Here is a 22,032-nt window from a genome sequence, read left to right on the forward strand (position 1 = left end):
CGACATGGCTCCCAAACAAAATTGACGTCCGTTTTTCACCACAAGTAGAGCTTTCTTTTGGTGGTATTTGATCGCCTGTGCGGTTTTTATTTTTTGCGCTATAAACAAAAAAGAGCGACAATTTTGAAAAAAAATACAATATTTTTTACTTGTTGCTATAATAAATATGCCAATTTAAAAAAAAAAAAAAAAAAAATTTCCTCAGTTTAGGCCGATACGTATTCTTCTACATATTTTTGGTAAAAAAAAAACGTCTCGTGGATTTTTAGATCCGCGCTGTAGCCGTCATTCGGCTATAGCGCGGGTCTCAGGAGGTTAAATACCACCAAAAGAAAGCTCTTTTTTTGTGAAAAAGATTACAAAAATGTCATTTAGGTACAGTGTTGTATGACTGAGTAATTGTCATTCAAAATGTGAGAGCACCGAAAGCTGAAAATTGGTCTGGTTATTAAGGGGGTTTAAGTGCCCAGTTGTCAAGTGGTTAAAGCGGATGTCCGCTGAAAAAAAATAATTAAACGCCAGCAGCTACACATACTGCAGCTGCTGACTTTTAATATTAGCACACTTGCCTGTCCTGGAGTCCAGCGCCGTCCGCAGCAGAGGACGAGCGATCGCTCGTCACTCTGCTGCCTCCACCGCCATCCTCGGCGAGGGAACCAGGAAGTGAAGCGCTCCAGGTTCAATGCCCGGTTCCCTACGGCGCATGCGCGAGTCCCGCTGCGCCTTGCTGACTGGTTGCCGCTGTGTTCTGGGAGCCAAGTGTTTCCCAGAACACAACGTGGGTGGACGGGATCTGACGTCCTGCCCGCAGTCTACCCGCTGACTGTGTGGCCAGAAGTGGGTGCAAATACCTGTCTTTAGACAGGTATCTGCACCCCCCTCCCCCTGAAAGGTGTCAAATGTGACACCGGAGGGGGGAGGGGGAGTGGAGGGTGGAGCTCCGCTTTAAGGTCGCAATAGTGGAAACCTAGCCTGATACTCATTGTTCTCTCTTGCTCTCTCTGATATGGAAGCCTGCTACTGGGTGAAAAGGTGCTGACAGGACACTAAAAAGTTCATGTTGCTGTCTATTTGTTTTGGGGAACCGATTAGTCAGGAACTGAACTAAGTTTAATTGGTGGCTCAGACAAGCAGATGTTCATTTTATGTTATGAACTTGCTGTACAAAGCCCTTCTGCATTGTGTTTGTTTGCTGCTTGCCTAATAATAAAATCACAGGACAGATATGCTTGAGAGTGTGACAAGTTAAACCCCTTTTTAGGTTTTAATTTCTGTACCTGACTACTCCATTGGGGACATTGTCCCTGACTTCTTGTCCCTGTGACCTCTGGATCAGGAAGGCGAATACAGCAATACAAGCATTGGCAATTATTTCCCTTATCCACTCTATTAAAGTGTATGTTTGCTTTCCTATTTGAATAATTCCTCCATTCCTGAGCTGACAGGAAAAATCTCAGCAAAGACACAGATTTGCAATAAACTCCTGATAGAGGCTCCAACTCTTCCCCGCTTTATTAAAATCAAACTAAAACATTTGCGCCAGAGTTTAACAAAAATATTTGAACGTGAATGCCTAGTTTTGTTATGGAATGACTCTCATTGGATCCAAGTCCTTATGTTGTCATTACTGATCCGCCCCGTGTCAAAGGGCCCTTATGGAAATATGTGAGATGTTTGGGACTGAAGATAGTTTAGGTAAAATGTTGGTCCTGCTAAGTGATGTTTATGTATGTTTTTGTAATCCTACGTGTATTGATAGAGCCTTTGTGAGTGTGTGTGTATATATATATATTTACACACACACACACACACACAAAAAAGTGGCCTAGATCTTGCAGTTTGAACAAGCATAATTACATCTATGTGAATTAAATCCATGACATGTGTCTGTTTGTGAATAGATTCTCTCGACCCTAGTAATCTTCCTAGACAGACTTAGTATAGTCTGTAAAGGGGTCTTGAGATGTGAAGGACATGACTTTGCTGGCTAATTGTTGTACCTAATGTAGCAAAAATGGAAACTGAGACACCACACCACTGCTAAGAGGTCCAGATACAACTTTATTCCAACAAAAGTCAGAATGACAGTCTCAAGTGTAGTCAATACATTTTGGGGGTCCAAAAATGTCTCCTTCATCAGGACTTGAAAAAAAAAGAACATCTCCATATCAGTGTAATACCAATACAATATCCCTTTCTCATGGTCATAGTTAAAACCAGGCACCCAAAAGCCAATAGTATTGGATGTATAAAAATGAATGCCAGGTAACACTGAATAGATAATCAATATACAAGAATCTCAAACAAATGTGAGAATCTGAAATAATAAAACATACCAATTTAGTTCTTCAGTTGGTTAAAAAAAACATTAGCCAAAATATTATTGGCTTGAGTACTTAACCCTGAGGAGGGGAGTTTGTATTGATATACTGATCTGCAGATGCCCTTATCTTTTCTCTAGCCCTGATGAAGGGAGCATTTCTGGATCCTCAAAATGCGTTGGATAATCTTAGGATTTGCCCCCCTTTTATTGGAAAAAAGTTGTATCTGGACATCTTAGCAGTGGTGTGTTGCTTCAATTTACATTTGTATGCTACAAGCCAAGGAGACCATGGAAATCCTCTGGAGGGTAGAATATTATTATTTACTTTTTTTTTTTTTTTTACTATTTACTATTTTTACTATCTTTGCACCTCGGTACAGACACACCCCAATAACTTGAAACCTTAATGCCACTGCAAATTCTAATTACATTTTGTTATAGTCCCTTTGGGAGCTTATAACTGCCTCTCCTATCTTGTTACACCCTTATGTAACCATCACTGTCAACGTCTGTGCTAAGTTATTCATTATACCGCTGTGCAACTCCTTTTAAAAATATTTCAATAAAAACGTATTTGGGAAGAAAAATATTCCCCATAACATTTTCTACCCTGATAGAAAGTGTATACTTGCTCATGATCTCTTGGGAAGCTCATAAATTGAATACCTCAAAGCAAAATCTTAAATTTTTACTGGACTCAGTCCACTCTCCCTTTCATATCGTGGTTGGAAACCCATCTCGAGCTGACGCAAGCAAGTATTAAATATGATACACGCTGATCTGTTTCTGTTTTGTCAGGTCATATTTACTTTGGATAGATTTTGATAATCCTAGTATCCCAGTGAGTATTTTTTTTTTGTGCGTGTTCTAAACTCAGTTAACGGCTCCAACTATTCTCTAAAAGGCTGGTACCTAAAGTTTTCCACCGTTGAAATTTATACAGTGCTTTGAAAAAGTATTCACACCCCTTCATATTTTCCGCATTTTGTCATATGTATTTTATGTGATAGACCAACACAAAGTGGCACAAACGTGTGAAGTGGAAGGAAAATAATAATTGGTTTACATTTTTTTTTACAAATAAATATGTTAAAAGTGTGGCGTGCATTTGTATTCAGACCCCCAAAGGCAGTACTTTGTAGAATCACCTTTCACTGCAATTACAGCTGCAAGTCATTTTGGGGATGTCTCTACCAGCTTTGCACATTAAGTGATTGCCAGGTGTTTTTTCACCTTAATGCATTAAGGTGAAAAAACACAAACCTTTACAACCCCTTTAATGCTTTCCTTTCCTGGCCTGTCAGTTTAGGTGGACTTGGTAGGTTAGCAGTTGAGCCATACTCTTTCCATTTTCGGATGATGGATTGAACAGTGCTCCATGAGATGTTCAAAGCTTGGGATATTTTTTTATAACCTAACCTTGCTTTAAACTTCTCCACAACTTTATCCCTGATCTGTCTGGTGTGTTCCTTGGCCTTCATGATGCTGTTTGTTCACTAAGGTTCTCTTACAAACCTCTGAGGGTTTCACAGAACAGCTGTCTTTATACTGAGATTAAATTACACACAGGTGGACTGTATTTACTAATTAAGTGACTCCTGAAGGCAATTGGATTAGATTTTAGTTAGGGGTATCAGAGTAAAGGGGGCTGAATACAAATGCACGCCATTTAAATTTTTGGTTGTAACATGACAAAATGTGGAAATTTTCAAGGGGTATGAATATTTTTTCAAGGCATTGTAGCTGGAAATGTCCACAATTGTAATAGTAAACATACTGAATTATTGCAACTAGCTTAAAGTGGGCTAAATCATTCCTTCTTATTTTGGGAAGTTCTTGTGTGGTCAAACTAAGGTTTATTTTTTCAGGACTTGGCTTGCTTGTGTACTTTCCACTAGGTACACCTTGGACTCAAATGTAGATGTCAGTGGCAGAGCCATGTGGTTACACTTTTATGTCCTTGTTTAAATAGGGTGAGTTTTTCTAACAGTGGGAATTTTCTTCTTTCATTTTTTTTTCCCACTGTGTTACTGTGATGTGCCATTTTAGCACCATCTCTAGCATACAGCTGTAGCAGATGTTTACAGGAGAACTTTATTTAAGTTGTAAAAATCCCCTGCCCCCTTCTCATTCCCCTCAGTACATGCACAATAAAATACTTAGACTATAATAGAGAGGGGTACAGATACATGGTTCCGTATTTTCCCTCCACGTCATGTCCAGTAGTGATGACCATTCCCTCAAACCCACTTCTCTTCTATGGTCAATAGACATTATCAAATCCAGCATTAGTACATGATGACATGGAGGGCCTGCCCACATCCAATGACTAGAGAGAAGACTGGAGTGTCAGCTGCTGAGGCCATGCTTTAGGCCAGATTCACACTTGTGCGGTGCGAATTTCAGCTCTTTTATCTCTGCAGAGAGATAAGACAACTGTTCAGCAGATCAGCTCAGTTTTAGATGCAAATTTGGAGACCTGGGACAGGGGAGGAAGTGTATTGAGCTGAATGAGAGAAATCCTGAAGATAAATGAACACATCTGCGAATCAGATGGGTCCCCATAGAAGATAATGGGCCTGAATTCGCACCTGAGCGGCACCGCAATGCCTAGAAAACGCACACGTTTTTTTGGCAATGTGCAGTGCGAATGCATCGCACATATGTGAACCAGCCTCATTGAAATCAATGTATTTTATAATGTAATGCGAATTGGATGCGGTTTAGGCCGCAACCAATTCGTATAGGTGTGAACCTGGCCTTAAGGTAAGTATCATAACAAACATTTTATTCTTCATATGCAAGACTGTATACCCACATTTGAATATTTAAACTGCAAAAACATCTTAAAACAGGTTGATTTCAGCTTAGAAGGAGATCAAATGCATAACAGAATGCCAACAGGATGCCAAATGAACATTTCAATGAACTCTGAGGCCCCGTACACACGAGAGGATCCATCCGCTGAAAAATCTCAGCGGATCGGTTTCAGCGGATAGATCCCCTGGTGTGTACGTTCCAGCGGAAATTTATCCGCGGATATTTCCGATTTCCAGCAGATAAAAATTTGTTAGCATGCTAACAAATCTATCCGCTGGAATCGGCTCCAGCGGATCGATCCGGTGGTCTGTACAGACTCACCGGATCAATCCGTCCGAACCCGTCCCTCGCATGCGTCGTAATGATTCGACGCATGCGTGGATTTCCTTATATGACAGCGTCGCGCACGTCGCCGTGTCATCATCGCGGCGACGGCGCGACACGTCACCGCGGTTGAATTCCGCGCAGATTTGGATCCGATGGTGAGTACATGCCAACGGATCCAAATCCGCCAGCGGATCAATCCTATCGTGTGTACCAGGCCTGAATCATCTCAGGCCTCGTACACACGACCAGTTTCCTCGGCAGAATTCAGCTTCCGACCGAGTTTCTGGCTGAATTCTGCCGAGGAAACTGGTCGTGTGTACACTTTCGGCCGAGGAAGCCGACGAGGAGCTCGGCGAGGAAATAGAGAACATGTTCTCTATTTCCTCGTTGTTCTATGGGAGCTCTCGTCCCGCCGACCTCCTCGGCGGCTTCAGTGCTGAACTGGCCGAGGAACTCGATGTGTTTGGCACGTCGAGTTCCTCGGCCGTGTGTACGAGGCTTCAGAAGTGTTTCAAACTGATGTCTGTTACTAGTGGAATGCACCTAAACGTGTTCCCCCTGTATGCACGACCACTTTTAATGGTCTAGAAAAAAATGATTTTTTTTTCAACCCGATTATTGTTAAGCCTGCCTTGCCTACACACGACCGTGAAAAAAAAATGCTCTAGCAAAGCGCGGTGACGTACAACACGTACGACGGCACTATAAAGGGGAAGTTCCATTCGGATGGCTCCACCCTTGGGGCTGCTTTTGGTGGTTTCGTGTTAGTAAAAGTTTGGTGAGAGCCGATTCATGCTATTCAGTCTGTTACAGCGTGATGAATGTGCTATCTCCATTGCGAACGCTAGTTTTACAAGAACGAGCGCTCCCGTCTCATAACTTGCTTCTGAGCATGCACGTTATTTTCACGTCGTTAAAGCCTACACACGACCGTTTTTTACAACGTTAAAAACGACGTGAAAATTTAAAGCATGTTCTACATTTTTAATGCCCATTTTTAACGTCTCGAAAAATGCTCTGGAGCCCACACACGATCGTTTTTAATGACATAAAAAAAAAATTCACATCGCGAAAAACGGTCGTGTGTACGCGGCATAAGCTGCATTTCCTGACTGACACAAGGCCAAAGCCATTTGCCACAGGCCCCTAGATGGAATAGCAATATGAATGGCATGAAAAAGCTTTGAAAACGTGTGTTAAACATGGGGCACTTCAGATTAACATTTACAAGCTAAAGACTGTTGTAGTGGGCCTGGGCAGTGACCCACAGATTACTACAGCGGCTATTGGAAAATCAGTTCCAAAGCTGGCCACGCATTTAACAATCTGATTTTCTAAAATTTCCTTTTGATCTCCAAAAGCCCTTTGCTTGAAGGGCTACCTAAACAGTCCATTCACTTTATAGTAGCCTGGTTTGCTGTCAGATTGCAAAGTTGATAAATCTATCGGAAATTATGCATTCTGTTAGCAACTTGTGTTGTCAGCACAAGGCAGTCTTAGGAGCCCATTTTCATAGAAGGTGCAACTTGCCAATTATTGACTTTTGCCGTAGCTTTAAAGCATAGCTAAAGTGTAATACAACCTATCTAGCCGTTCTGCCCACCTTTCTGTGGGCAGAAAAGTGGGGCTGCCATTTACATTAGTTCAAATTTATTGGGACACAAAGGGGAAATTAAATAGTAAGATATTCAGCTTCTAAGTGCTTTTCCAACCTGCATACAATATATGCATTTCTTGTAGAATTTATTTTAATTGGAAATTCAAACTAAAACAATTGTTTAAATTGGCGTTTGAACTAAAGAATAAACAAAATGTTATAGATAAGACATTGGAAGAATTTTCACTCAAATTTTTTCGTAAATTAAAAATTGTAATATTGTTTTAATTCAGTTGAAGAGCTTTAAAACATACTGGCCCAGATTCACGTAGGAGAGCGCATCTTTGTGCGGGCGTAGTGTATCCTATTTACGTTACGCCTCCGCAACTTTGACAGGCAAGTGCAGTATTCTCGTAGCAAAGTTGCGGCGGCGTAGCGTAAATAGGCCGGCGTAAGCCCGCCTAATTCAAATGTGGAAGATGTGGGCGTGTATTATGTAAATGTATTGTGACCCCACGTAAATGACGCTTTCAACGAACGGCGCATGCGCCGTCCATGAAAGTATCCCAGTGCGCATGCTCCAAATTAAGCCGCAAAAAGCCAATGCTTTCTACGTGAACGTAAATTACGCACAGCCCTATTCGCGAACGACTTACGCAAACAACGTAATCGACGGAAAATTTGATGCTGGCCCGACGTCCATACTTAACATTGGTACGCCTCATCTATGCCTCATATAGCAGGGGTAACTTTACGCCGGAAAAGCCTAACGTAAACGGCGTATCTGTAATGCGACGGCCGGGCCTACGTTCGTGAATTGGTGTATCTAGCTGATTTACATATTTCTAGGCGTAAATCAGCGTACACGCCCCTAACGGCCAGCGTAAATATGCATACAACGGCGTAGGAGACTTACGCTGGTCGTATCTTATACAAATTCTGGCGTATCTGATTCTTTGAATCAGGCGCCAAGATACGACGGCTCAGACTCAGAGATACGACGGCGTATCTCCTACGTGAATCCGGGCCACAGTGTCTGAATTACTGATTGTATTGCTTCCTTTCTTCCAGAAATAATCCATGTTAATTCTCCATCTGAAGTTCACAATACACACACCTTTTGACAGCCCATTTCTCGGGCCATTCTTTATATTGTTTCTGGCACTGAATAGTCAACTTTTTATTACCTTAAAAAAAAAAACATTTAGTAACTGGATTTGGTATTTGTTTAGACTGTTATCCATGAGCCTAGTCATACTTTGTTTACATATTTAGTACAACCTATCCAAATTAGGAAAGGGGAACCCAGCATGTCAAACCGCAAATCATTCCTCTCTCATGTCATAATATAACAAACATATTTAAATGCAAATCAAGTAGGTAACTGTACTCTTGTTACAGTATCTTTGTTTTTTTTATAGTTGTATCCTTGATATGTCTCTACATACAACCCTATAACATACTGTAGTTCCCAACTGTCCCTATTTTGAGACAAAATCCCTTTGTCCCTCATGCAGCCTGAGTTGTCCCTTTTTTATGGTCTGATGTGTACATCCCTAAACAAAATGTTTTGTTTTACTACCAAAATGGTTATGCTGCACTAAGCTTTTTTTCCAACCTCTGTATTGCTGCATTTGCTATTTTGATCTTTGTGAACCGTGTAACTGGAGCAGTGGTCGGGGTGTGTCTTTTGACTACATACTGTGTGGTAAAAGGTGTCCCTCTTTATCGTTTAAGAATGCTGTTGTCCAACCCGCTGGCCATCATTTGGAGGGACTGTTCCTTTTAGAACCAAATCCCTCTGTCCCTCTCTCCTTCTTTGTTATTCCTCTTTTAGGTCCCATGTACAGATCTCTATGAAAATACTTTTTAACTACTGAAACTATTATTTTACACCAAAACCTTCATCCTATTAAAGTGATTGTAAACAAACAAATACCAGTCCAATGAGAACCTGAGACAGCGGCTGGAGCTGCTGTGCTTGTTCCATTGCTGGAACGATCGGGTTCAGGTAGGAAAAAGGGGAGTCTAGGGGGCAGCTGCAGCACAAAATGTTTTTCACCCTAATGCATAGAATGCATGATTAGCCGCCGAATTGCATTACTATGTCAGAAGCTGCATCTTGTTTTTTTACTATATGTTATATTGTTTTGATTTTTCTTACCCCCTAAAAGGAATTTACATCCGGAATTATCTGAAGGTGGTGTGCATGGATGAGGAGGGAATGGGAGGAGGGGAGGGGGGTGATTGTTTGCTTTTGAAGTTTTTCTATTGTATATTCCGCCCTGTGTTTTGTTATGTGTTTGCATGAAAAAAAAAAAAAATTGGTAAAAAAACCCCCACAATGGGATTGGAAAGAAATGCTGGACTGCCGCACTCCTTCAACTGCTTGCTGACCAGCCGCTGCAGTTATACGGCAGCAGGTCGGCTCTGCTGGGCGAGATCACCTAGGTATACGTCATCTCGCCGTTCAGCCAATAGGGGCGAGCGCAAGCCCGCCGCTGACGCGCATGCCCGGCGGGCGCGATCACCGCTGGGCACCCGCGATCGCTTGTTACAGAGCGAGAACCGGGAGCTGTGTGTGTAAACACACAGCTCCCAGTCCTGTCAGGGGGAGAAATGCCTGATCGTCTGTTCATACAATGTATGAACAGCGATCAGTAATTTCCCCAAGTCAGTCTCCCCCCCCCTTCAGTTAAAACACACCTAGGGAACATAATTAACCCCTTCCTCGCCCCCTAGTGTTAACCCCTTCCCTGCCAGTGGCATTTTTATAGTAATCAATGCATTTTTATAGCACTGATCGCTATAAAAATGCCAATGGTCCCAAAAATGTGTCAAAAGTGTCCGAAGTGTCCGCAATAATGTCGCAGTACCGATAAAAGTCGCTAATCGTCGCCATTACTAGGAAAAAAAAAATATTAATAAAAAAAACATAAAACTATCCCCTATTTTGTAAACGCTATAACTTTTGCGCAAACCAATCAATAAGCGCTTATTGCGATTTTTTTTTTTTATGAAAAATATGTAGAAGAATACGTATCGGCCTAAACTGAGGAAATTTTTTTTATATATATATATTTTTGGGGGATATTTATTATAGCAATAAGTTAAAAATATTTTTTTTTTCAAAATTGTCGCTCTATTTTTGTTTATAGCGCAAAAACTAAAAACCGCAGAGGTGATCAAATACCACCAAAATAAAGCTCTATTTGTGGGAAAAAAGGATGCCAATTTTGTTTGGGAGCCACGTCGCACGACTGCGCAATTGTCAGTTAAAGCGACGCAGTGCCGAATCGCAAAAAGTGGCCCGGTCATTGACTAGCAATATGTTCCGGGGCTTAAGTGGTTAAACAACGTCTTTATTGGATAAAATCAAATCAAAACATGATCCAAAAACAGTGCAGTCAAAAATAGAAAGTGAATACTAGGACAAACAAATGGTTAACATGTTTCACATCGTGAGATGCTTACTCATAGCTGGGTGAACAATGACAAAAGTTGTGTTTAAAAAGGAGGTGGATGTGATCTTCCACCAATCATACCAAAGGTGAGCACAGTTCAATTGCACACATATAATTAAACCTTGATGTTTCACACATGGAGTGGACTTGTATATGGAACACATAGAGACACAGGGGTAAAAAATCTAGAGACCTGCAACAAATGCAAAATAAAAAAAGGAAAAACGAGTATAAAGGAGTTGCATTAAAAAAGTCTCTTAATAGTGTTCTTGGTTGTGACAATATGTTCCAAAAATGGTCCACATTCATATGTGAAAAATACCATATCAATTTAAAGCAAAGTGAATAAACATAACAAATATTAATCAATAATATAATGTGTCGTGTACATATTCCGGTATATATACATGTGTATCTGTACATGGATATGGACATAATATATGTCAAACACTCAACAACACCCAAGCACACTGTGAATACGCACAAAGTGTAACTGCATGTGCACATCTCCAAACGCGAATGTGTGGATTACTGTTTCATGGTGAACTCACATAATGACACAAATAAGTATTCTACATTAGACTGCGAGCAATGTCATAAAATATGTGCATGAAACACCAAGAAAAAGAATGAATCCCCAAAAAAACCGCGAGGAATACATAAAACACAGATGATAATGACTGCCAATGGGTTCCAAAAATTGCCTTTTCTTTTTATTCGTTTCTAGGTCAGTTTTTATAAGTTTTACAGATTTGGGTTCCTGGATGCTTCTGTTTGGGGTAATGTAATGGGCAATGTCTAACTTATCACACAAAAAAAAAAAAAAAAAAAAAAAAAAAAAATTGTAATGTTATATAGAATAAAATACATATACAGTAGTTGAAAAAGATTGTGGTATTAACGAAACACTATTTTATAAAAAACTCTGTAGTCTGTTGTAATGATTAATGTCTGCATGCCTTCACGAGACTTCATAGAAAAAATAGTGAAGGCGCATTTTAATCCTAATAAAGTGTTGTAAATACAACAAAACGGAGATATGTATGACATGTGTGTGTTCAACAAGGGCACAAAACCCCTCAAGAATTCCATCGCTCTCTATTTAATATGCATTCATTCATTCATTCTACAAGTGAAAAGGCTTCGATATCAGTTGGATACAATGTATATACCATGGATACAGTTAGGCTACTTTCACATTGAAGCGCTGGGTGCGCTGGCGGTAAAACGCTGCTATTATTAGCGGCGTTTTACAGTTTTGATTGCCGCAATTTTCGTACGCTAGCGGTGTGGTTTTAACCCCCGCTAGTGGCCGGAAAGGGGTTAAAACCACCTGCAAAAACGCCTCTTTGTGGCATTTTGCGGGTGGGTTGAAGGCGCTACCCCATTGGGCTTTCACACTGGATAGAAAGGAGCGGCTCTTTCCGGGCGCATTGCAGGCGCTATTTTTAGCCCAATAGCGCCTGCAAAGCGCCTCAGTGTAAAAGCAGCCTAAAGGAAAATGAGAGTTCATCAGCTTGCACCATGTTTGAGAGATTTCTGTTGCACAATTTACCTAGAGGAGTCTCATTCCCCTTGCTGCAGTAAGGAGTAGTGGACAAGGCCCATTGAGCAATATATGTTGCATTTTTTGTTTTCCACTCAGTATGTAATGCCGGATCTCCCTACTTCCACTATAACAGCTAAACCATTCGGCTTGCATATGTGATCGCAAAAGGAGAAATGATGATCCTATATAGACTGCATATTTTCTATATATATAAGTATTATGCACAAATGTTCCTTATGGGGGTCTTGCTAACCTTGTTGTGAACAAGCAAGGAAAGCGGGCAGGGTCCGAGAAATTAACCCTATACTCTTTGTTTGATCAAATATTGGGTCTCACTCCTCCTGCTGCAGGTCCAAGCCATTTACGTTTGCGAATATAATCATGAAAAAAAAAATACATCTGATGCAACTGTGCATGATAGCCAATCAGCTTCTTACTTCAGCTTGTTCAATTAAGCTTTGGCAATAACACCCTGAGGCCGGGTTCACACTAGTCCGACAAACGCTCTGACATTGGGAGCTCATGTCGCATGACGTGTGAAAATGAATGTTTCCTTATGAGAGCGGTCTTCACTGGTCCGACACATGTCGGAGCTACTTTGCAAATGCTCCCTGTACTACTTTGGTCCGACTTTGATCCTACTTCACTCCATTGAATATCATTGAAGTAGGATCAAAGTCGGATTGCAGTCTTGCACGCTCCGACTTTGGCATGAGACTTGTACTTTGGATTTTGGGGGGACCCCCACGCCGTTTTTTCGGCATAGGGTGTTCCCCTTTAAATCCGAACCAGACCCATGGGCCTGGTATGCTCTTGGAGGGGGAACCCATGCCGGTTTTGTTAAAATTTGGCGTGGAGTTCCCCCTTAAGATCAGCAGAGTACAAGTCGCCTGCCAAAGTCGGAGCGTGCAAGACTGCTTTCCGACTTTGATCCGACTTCAATCATATTCAATGGAGTGAAGTAGGATCAAAGTCGGACCAAAGTAGTACAGGGAGCGTTTGCAAAGTCGGACCGACATGTGTCAGGCCAGTTAAGACGGCTCCCATAGGGAAACATTGATTTTCACACGTCATGCGACATGAGCTCCCAAAGTTGGAGCGTTTGTCGGACTAGTGTGAACCCGGCCTCAAGCTGATTGGTTTCTGTGCACAGCTGCACCGGATTTTGTACTCTCCAGTTTTATTAAATGACTTCCATTGCGTTAGAATGTTGGAAGTTTGCTATAGCTCAAGACAACATCCTGGTTTACTGCTCCTTTTGGAAGTAATTGTCACAAGTGGATACATTACAACTCTGCACAATATGTTTACATTTTATATCTGAATCCATTTTTGAAAAAATAAATAAAAATATTAAGTAAATAAAAATGTTCTTATGCCACCAATAACTTTTGAGTGGAAAGAGGCACCTGCGTCCTTTTTATTTTTTACAGTTCTGTTTGAAGTGTAGGGGAAGAATGCACAATCTGAAGCTCAGCCCTGGCATGTAAACGAACAGTGCAATTTTCAACGGGCTTATTAATCAGCCACATAGCGTGATTGCTTATTGAATCTGTGGATTAGTATTCTTATTTTGGCATCATGCTGACAGTTAATTTATTTTGCTGGTTTGTATTTATATGCAGCCATTTCTTAAAATTGGCAATGGGGGCTGTGTTGCACTAGCGTTTCAGCCTAAGTGCCCATTCAGGGACTTTTTTTCAGGCGGCAGGCGACAGGCGTTCGGCGTGGAGATGTGAACCATCTCCATAGAGGGCAATGTTAACTCATCCCTCTGGCGTGTCGGGGCGGCAGCGGGTGTCACACTACAGGCGACAAAACGCCTAGGTGTGAATGGGCACGACTCTTAATATAAGTGTTATGGGTTGGGAGAAAGAGCTCAGTTTTAACCAGTCATTGTATGTAAAATTATAGGAATTCTAAGAAATTCTTGCTCTAATTGGGACATACACTGCAGCTTCAGGATGACGTAAGTTGTTCTAAGAAAATAACTTTAGGTATTAAAAAATTGGACCCAACTCTACTGGATTGATATCTCCTCAGCATGTGAACTGTGTGGAATTTTGAGTGGTTTCATGCTGATGCCTGGTTCTCAGTATACTCCTGTGTCTGCCAGTTGGATAGATGCTTTTACTGGAAGCGCACAATGGACAGCAGTGTTGTGATAGACTGGACTTTCTGGATGCTGATGTGCAGCATATTCATATTAACATGGGCAGACTAGATTTACAAAGTTAACATGATCTCTCTACATCCTCTTGGCACACGATTATAAAAGCAGCATGACACATTTGTCATTTTAAATAGGATCTTTGTACCCATATGTTTACTACTCAGCAGGTAGAAATGATGCCTCCAATGCTATGTTTGAATTGTATTTATTTATATTTTTCTATTGCGCGGCAATCAAGAATTGATTACAATATCTGCAGTTAGATATATCTACTGGCTTTCAGGTTAGTCTGCATTCACACCTCCGCGACAAGTAACGCTGCGTACGCAGCGTATTTTGCCGCGATTCGTGTAACTTTTTTTTTTTTTTTTTTTAACAAATCTTTCCCATTGCTTTCTATGGCCGAACGCCAATGCCGCCTGAAAAAAAGGGTCCGGGACTTGTTTTCAGGCGGCAGGCGTACAGCGTCTATGAGATGTGAACCATCTCCATAGACAGCAATAGGAATTCTCCCCTCCAGCGGCACGAGCGTCCGGCGTCGGGTGTTTTGTCGCCAAGGTGTGAATGGAGCCTGAGGCCGTGTACACACGGGCAAACATGTACGATGAAACCGGTCCACCGGACCGTTTTCACCGTACATGTCTGCCCGGGGATTTCTGTAAGATGGCTGTACTAACTATCGTACAGAAATCCGCGCGTAAACAATACGCGGGGCGTGTCCGCGGCGTCGCGGCGACGATGACGCGGCGACGTGGGCGGGCCTGCCAGTTAAATGCTTCCACGCATGCGTCGAAGTCATTCGACGCATGCGAGGGATGGCGGGCGCTCGGACATGTACGGTAGGTCTGTACAGACGACCGAACATGTCCGAGCGGGCAGGATCCCAGCGGACTGTTTTAAAACAAGTCCAGGAATATTTGTCCGCTGGGAAAAGGCCCGGCGGGCAAATGTTTGCTGGAATTCTGTCCGCTCGGTCCTACACACGACCGAACATGTCTGCTGAAACTGGCCCGCGGACCAGTTTCAGCAGACATGTTTGGTCGTGTGTACGGGGCCTTAGACAGCAATATCTCTGCTAAACTGAAATATGAGTTTAGACACTATCAGTTTTATTGAATGTTATGTTGAGACACTGTCAACTTTATGTTGAATAATGTATATGTCTAAGTTTTTTTTCTTTTTAATATACTTACCGTGGTTTGAAAAGTCATTCATACGCCTTGACATTTTCCACATTTAGTCATGTCACAACCAAAAATGTAAATGTATTTTATTGGGATTTTATGTGATGGACCAACACAAAGTGGCACATAATTGTGAAGTGGAAGGAAAATTATAAATGGTTTTAAATATTTTACAAATATCTAAAAAGTATGTTTTCCTGGTACCTCCATGGCAGCATACCTGTGATAGAGCTCCGCCTCGACTCCTCCTTCAGGACTAGTGAATAGCATAAATTAAAGGCATAGTCCCTCCCCCAAATTCTCCTTTTTTCCCTCATTCCTTCTTGTGCTGGTGAAGAGTAGCAGTATGTCCATACCTCTGCAGTTGGCAGCGTCCGCCAGGTTTAGCCTTTCCCGTGCGCAGTCCATGTTTTTGGGCCGCTCAAAGCGCTAATAAGACTGGGAACCCCCTATGTGGATCTGTTGGGGTCATCTCGCAGAGTTTCCTCACAGGAACGCAAACTGCCAAGAGCAATGATGAATGACATGCGAGTCGCAGAAGGATCAGCTACGGCTTCCCCAGGCCAATAATTTTTTTTTTTTTTCTTTTCTTTTTTATCTTCATTGCCACATTAATTAGCCATTTTTTTGCTCTTTCATTCCCCTTGCTTCGTTTCTGCCCTTTTAAAAAACTTCTTAGGTACCTGTGCTTCCCCAGAGTTTGTTTCTTCCTGCAGATCTGTATTTCTTCCAGGAATGTGCTCCCTGTCATGCTGGGCTCCTCTCTCGCAGAGTGAGGGTCTGGTCTGTGGCGGGGGGCGCGGGTGCTCTGCCATACTCGTTCCCTTGCAGGGGGCGAGCGGTGCAGATCGGCGTCTCCGCCACCGCATTACACAGCTGCAATCAGATGGGGACTCGGCTCTCTGATGCAGGGCTTCCTGTGTCACGAGCGCCGGGCTTCTGCACATGCGCAGTCGCTGGACGAGGACGCGGCGGCCATCTTGGTTGCTGGAAAGAGGGATAGATTGCCCTTTCTTTCCAGTATGTGTCCAGGGGTGGGTTCTTGGATTAACCCTACCTCCTGGTCCATACATAAGGAGCCTGTGAGCGGGGCTATGGCTGCCAGAGCCATTTCAAGCTACGCCCTGCTAGGTGCATCAAGCCACAGCCCTGTGGTACCTTCTCCAAGCTTTTGGCTTCGGTCCCTGCTCAACCAGCCCCGCAGATATCACAGGTTCAGGATGTAGAACCTAATCTCCCTGGTCCCTCAGCAGTCAGTACGCCTCTGCCACCGGCAGACGGACCAGTCAGAGATTCATCACCTGAAGACCACTCAGAGGACTTCAGAGGAGTCAGAACCTCCGGGCTTTAGCCTCTCCTTGGTAAGGACTTTTATCCAGGCAGTCAAATCGGCAATCGCCTGGAAGGAGGTGGAAGATCCTCCCCAAGAGTCTACGAGCTACTTTCCTTTTCTCAAAAGGAAGCAGGTTCTCTTCCCGTTGATGGGCGAGATTAGCCAAGTCATTTTGAATGAATGGTCAAAGACTGATAAAAAGCTCTCATTGGGTCGATTCAACAAATTGTATCCCTTACCGGAGTCTGGAACGCAGTCGCTAAACTCCATGCCAGTGGTAGACGCATTGGTGGTGCGACTCGCCAAAAATGTACTCTTACCAATGGAGGATTCCGCTTCCTTCAAGGACCCTCTAGACAGGCGAATTGACTTGGAGTTGAAGAGGAGCTACTTAGCTGCAGGTGCAGCATGTAAGCCAGTTATCGCTCTCACGTCCGTCTCAAATGCCATAAGGTCATGGACAGATAACATTGAAACTGCTTTGCGTCAGGATGTCCCCAAGGAAGATATAATTAAAGCCTTGGAAGAACTTAGGCTGTCGGCAGACTTTGTTGGGGTAGCAGCCATTGACACGATCAGGTGCTCAGCAAGATCCATGTTGCACTCAGTAATAGCGAAAAGAGCCTTGTGGCTGAAACCCTGGACGGCTGACCTTTCCTCCAAACAAAATTGGTGCAAGATCCCATTTGATGGGAAAGCACTATTCAGAGACAAAATGGATAGGGCGATCTCCAGGTTGTCAGGAGGGAAGTATGGTATGCTTCCACAGGATAGAAGGATACGAAGATTCAGAGGCGGTCTCTCTAGATTCCGCCGTTCGGATCCGAGGGATTTTCGGCAATCGGGGCAATTCAGAGACAACAAAAGACCTTGGAAAGGTACTCAGCAATCCTTCTTGAACAGGAAGATGAAGGCCCTTCCGGCTCCTCAGGAGCAAAAGCAGTCTTTTTGACGCCAAAATACCCCAGGCACTCCCGGTGGGAACCAGGCTAAAAAATGTTGTCCCAGTCTGGGCCACCCACTGCCAGGACCCCTGGGTTCTGTCTGCAATTCTATGGGGGCACTTTTGGAATTTCTCTCAAACCCCACCTCGAAGCTCTTTCAAGGGGACAGAAATTCCATCCTCTCCACTGAAGGCTCAAGTTCTGGAAAATTTCCTAACGTCACTCCAGCTTCAGGGAGCGGCTATTCGACGCGAAATGCCCCCAGCGGCGGATGCGGTACTGCATCCTAAGATCCGGCAGTGTAAGTCCCTTACACATGTCGGATCTTCTGTCTATCTCTTGGAAACTGATTCTGTGGATCAGTTCCAAATATAGAAACAGGGATACGCAGGCGGAACAGCAGATCCGCCTGCGTATCTCTTTTGAGGATCTGGCCCTTAGACTTTAAATCCAGAGGGTTGAATGGAAAAAAAAGGAGAAAAAAACATGATCTTATTTCCCCATCCACACATTCAATGTGAATGGGGGAATCTTCCTCTTGTATTCTCATGTACTCTCCCTGCAGTTAGAGTACAATGATCAGAGCTGCCAGCTGTACCTGTCATTGTTTTGGACCATATTACATGTTATAATATTATGGTACTACCAGCCCCAAATCTCGTAGACTCCAGTGGCAGAATCTTTGCATTTGTGGACGTAGATGTGCAAGTCTGAAGAGGTTAACCTTTGTTAATGGATTTTTATTTTTTTACAATGAAGAATGTAATGGGATGTGTGGAAACCCTAAGGTGAACAGGACCATACAATATTCCTATTCAAAAACAGGATTAAGACAGAGATTGCACCATTGGTGGCCCCTATAGAGATAAGAAGCTGGTTGGTGAATCATCCCACTAGACTCCACATTTACCACTACTGAGTGGACTAACCTTTAAGGTGTGTTATTTAACAGTCAAGGACTGCACAATTGTTTGTGATAGCTTTAAGAAAGATTCAACCATGAAAACAATAATTTTTTTCTAACAGGCACATCAGTTGATTAGTGGATACCAGATAAACTATCCATAGAGCAATTTCAGCAGTGCCAACTTTTCTGATGAGAAATCCAGCAGCAATGTTTTCCCAACCAAAGTCATTATGTTCAGCAATCATCTATGATCATTCTGCATCTGTATATGGTCGCATTGACACACCATTGCCTCAGAATCTTTCAGAAATTAAAGGTTTATTCCTGTGTAAAATGTATGCATGTGAGAATATAAGCTGAAAGCAATGATTTCACTGGGAAGCAAAACCTAAAACAAAATTCACCTGATGCAGACTTTTCTTATTATTATTTATTTTATTATTATTATTATTATTATTATTTATTTAAACTGTTTTCATGCAGGATACTGGCTGGCTGTATTTGTACAGTAATCATTTGTGATATTGTAGCATTACTATACACATAGGTATAATATGTCTTTTCTTTTTTGCAGGCAAAGTTTTGTTTAGAAGGAGTCATATACGTGATGTAGCTGTGAAAAGACTAAAACCCATCGATGAGTATTGCAGGGTAAGGACATTTTAAGGAAGAAGTTTAAATGGTTTTCATTGTCTGTCTCACTTCTGAAAAATCTGTTTTGCTTACTTCATTAGCCTTGCCCACATTTTGAAAATAATTTAATGCATGCTACAAACCACTAGCATAAGTATCTGAGTTTGTCAGTCTACTTTAATTACTCATGCATTTGCTGTCACATTGGTAGAGGGAGGGACAGACATAGGATTAGATCAGCCTTTGCTGAATGTACATGTGCTGGCAGGGAAAAGGATAACAGGATAAGATGGCAGAATTGTTTGTGTGGTGCAGGTTGTGCAGTGACACAGCTTTATTCCTTAGCTTCCTCTAAAGAGATTTAAGTTCAGCTTTACATGAGAAAATCTCAACGTTCTTTTTTTCTTTTTCTGTCATTTGTCCACTAATGCATTTCTGTAATAACTATGATATCTTAATCCATGTCTGTAATATGTCATTCTAATCTGCAGATGTTGGGGTAGGGGATTAGTGGTAGTGTGAAATGGTGGTTGATCTTGCTCAGGACTATATTTTTTATCCTGCCGGATATTTTGTTGTTCCTCAAAGTGGCTGACCAGTGGTTATGTGCCTTAAAGGGTCACTAAAGAAAAATTTTTTTTTGATGAAATGACTGTTCACAGCATGGATGACCAACCTTTTGAAGAGCGAGGGCCACTTAAGTGACTTGGTAACTGGTCGCGGGCCACAATGAACGGAGCAGGTGGATGGCATGTCCATGTCTGCTCTGCTATACTCCTTTTTTTTTTTTTAAAGCAGACCAGATTGGAGGTAGGTTTATGTCTGCCACTACTTAGAGGTGAATGGAGGGTCCAATTGGTCGGACCCCCCCTTTCACACTGATGTGCTGTGGTTTACTCGCACTGCGGGTGCAAGGCAATGTACCCTTGGCTTTTCTGCACTTCTATTAAATTCTGCAGGTTTTGTGCACTTTCAGAAAGCTCACCAAACTTGCAGGTAATAACAGAAGTCTATGGCTCAGTGCAGGTAACCCGCCTGTAAACTGCTCTGCACCTGCAGATCAGTTTGAAAGCAGCCCAGTAACCATTGCAGAACAGATATGCCCATATATACACTGTGATTTTAGTAATAAACTGACCTTTAATAACAGTATTCTATTCTATTCCATCCCAGAGTAGGAGGTCGCGGGCCACATCAGAGGGCTCCGCGGGCCACAAGTGGCCCCCGGGCCACTGGTTGGGCACCCCTGGTTTACAGGGTATAGAGACATAAAAGTTAACTGATTCCTTTTAAAAATGATTAAAAATAGATTAAATTCAATCATATAATGTGCCTCTAGTTTCACTTTCGTTTTTAAACTGGTTTCATGTTTCTGTGAAGTAAAGAGACCCACAGAACAAAAACAAACACATCCAGGGCAGTGTTTTGTTTTTAAAATGAATCTGATTGGTTCTGAGGAGTTTTAGATACACAGCTTGGACCACAGTGAAAAGCTGCCATGAGATTTTTCATAAGGAGCCAGACAAGCAGGAAGTGTGGAGATCACAGCAGAATTACAGCAACTTCAAAGCAAAAACGAACAATGAGGACATAAAACCAGTACTGCAGTAAGGTAAAGGAAGCTATTTAGCTAAAAAAAATATTTCCTTTAGTGATCCATTAAGTCGGCCATATATGGATCGAAACGTATCCGTTCAGCAGAGAACGGATTAATTTTGTTCCATGTATGGGCACTGAGGTTGTACAGAAGTTTATCTATCAATTAGATTTTTGTACAACCACACTAAGGGATTTTTATAGCCTGCAGTGCTTATCAGTGTATTCTGACAGCAGAGAAATCTCCCCGCTGTCAGAATACAATGATACAGCTGAAGGGATTCCCCCATCCTCCTCAAATGTGTGGATAGAATAATTGGGTTTTTGTTTTTCTAGGTAAACTTGCTGGTTGAATGACAAAAAAAAAAGAAACACTGATTCATCTATGGGTGTTACAGAACCTTAGAACAGATTTGCCAATCCAAACATGTTACTTTATTAATTATACATAAAATCTGAACTAAACACACTGATGTAATGGTTTTCCAAAGCAGTTACATTAAAGGCATGCCTCTGATGATTACTGTCACAGTTGCCAGTATGCTACCTCAGCTCTCAACTAAACTTTCAAGCCCTTAAGTGGTTGCTGTCAAAGCTGATGACATGGAAAGCAGTATTGGAAACTGCAGATCTAAATTGAGGCTAAGATGGACCCCCTTTACCAACTGTATGGGATAGGAGGGTATAGTTCTGCTTGAATAAATTCAGTTATTGTTAAACGTTATTTTGTATCTATTGTACGTCAGTTTAGACTTTAATAAATTATGATATCATTCCTTATGGTCACCGTGACAAAATCCTGGCCTGGTGATAATTTATGAAAACCAGCACAAACATGGAGATTATTACAGCCAATCTAATTTTGTTAGACAATAAACAGAAATGGTATTATTGTATGTTTAAAACCTCCAATTGTCTTTCAGTTTTTATAAATATATAACAATTAAGTTGTATAGTTTACCTATAGCACAACACATTGTGCTTATATTGCAGGCCTTGGTGAAATTACCAGCTCACATATCCCAATGCGAAGAGGTCTTGAGGTTTTTTGAAGCCCGACCTGAGGATCTGGATCCACCAAAAGAGTAAGTAGATAGTCTCCTCTTAAAACTGAATTCTATAAACTTTTTTTTAAAGCTGAATTTCAGGTATGGATTTTTATACATTGGCCCAACTTTGAAC

The 22,032-nt window shown here is 42.0% G+C and overlaps 1 protein-coding gene across 7 annotated transcripts in view; it reads left to right on the forward strand.

Moving 5' to 3' along the window:
• SH3PXD2A (SH3 and PX domains 2A) overlaps positions 1 to 22,032 on the forward strand; it is a 424,441-nt gene that overhangs the window by 156,889 nt on the left and 245,520 nt on the right. For all 7 annotated transcript variants that reach the window (XM_040361850.1, XM_040361852.1, XM_040361846.1 and 4 more), the window contains 2 exons: positions 19,196 to 19,272; positions 21,844 to 21,935. In XM_040361850.1, the coding sequence (XP_040217784.1) occupies positions 19,196 to 19,272; positions 21,844 to 21,935 (169 nt within the window). The remainder of the gene's footprint in view (positions 1 to 19,195; positions 19,273 to 21,843; positions 21,936 to 22,032) is intronic.

This window comes from Rana temporaria, chromosome 8 (assembly GCF_905171775.1).
Source record: "Rana temporaria chromosome 8, aRanTem1.1, whole genome shotgun sequence".
Lineage (NCBI taxonomy): Eukaryota > Metazoa > Chordata > Amphibia > Anura > Ranidae > Rana > Rana temporaria.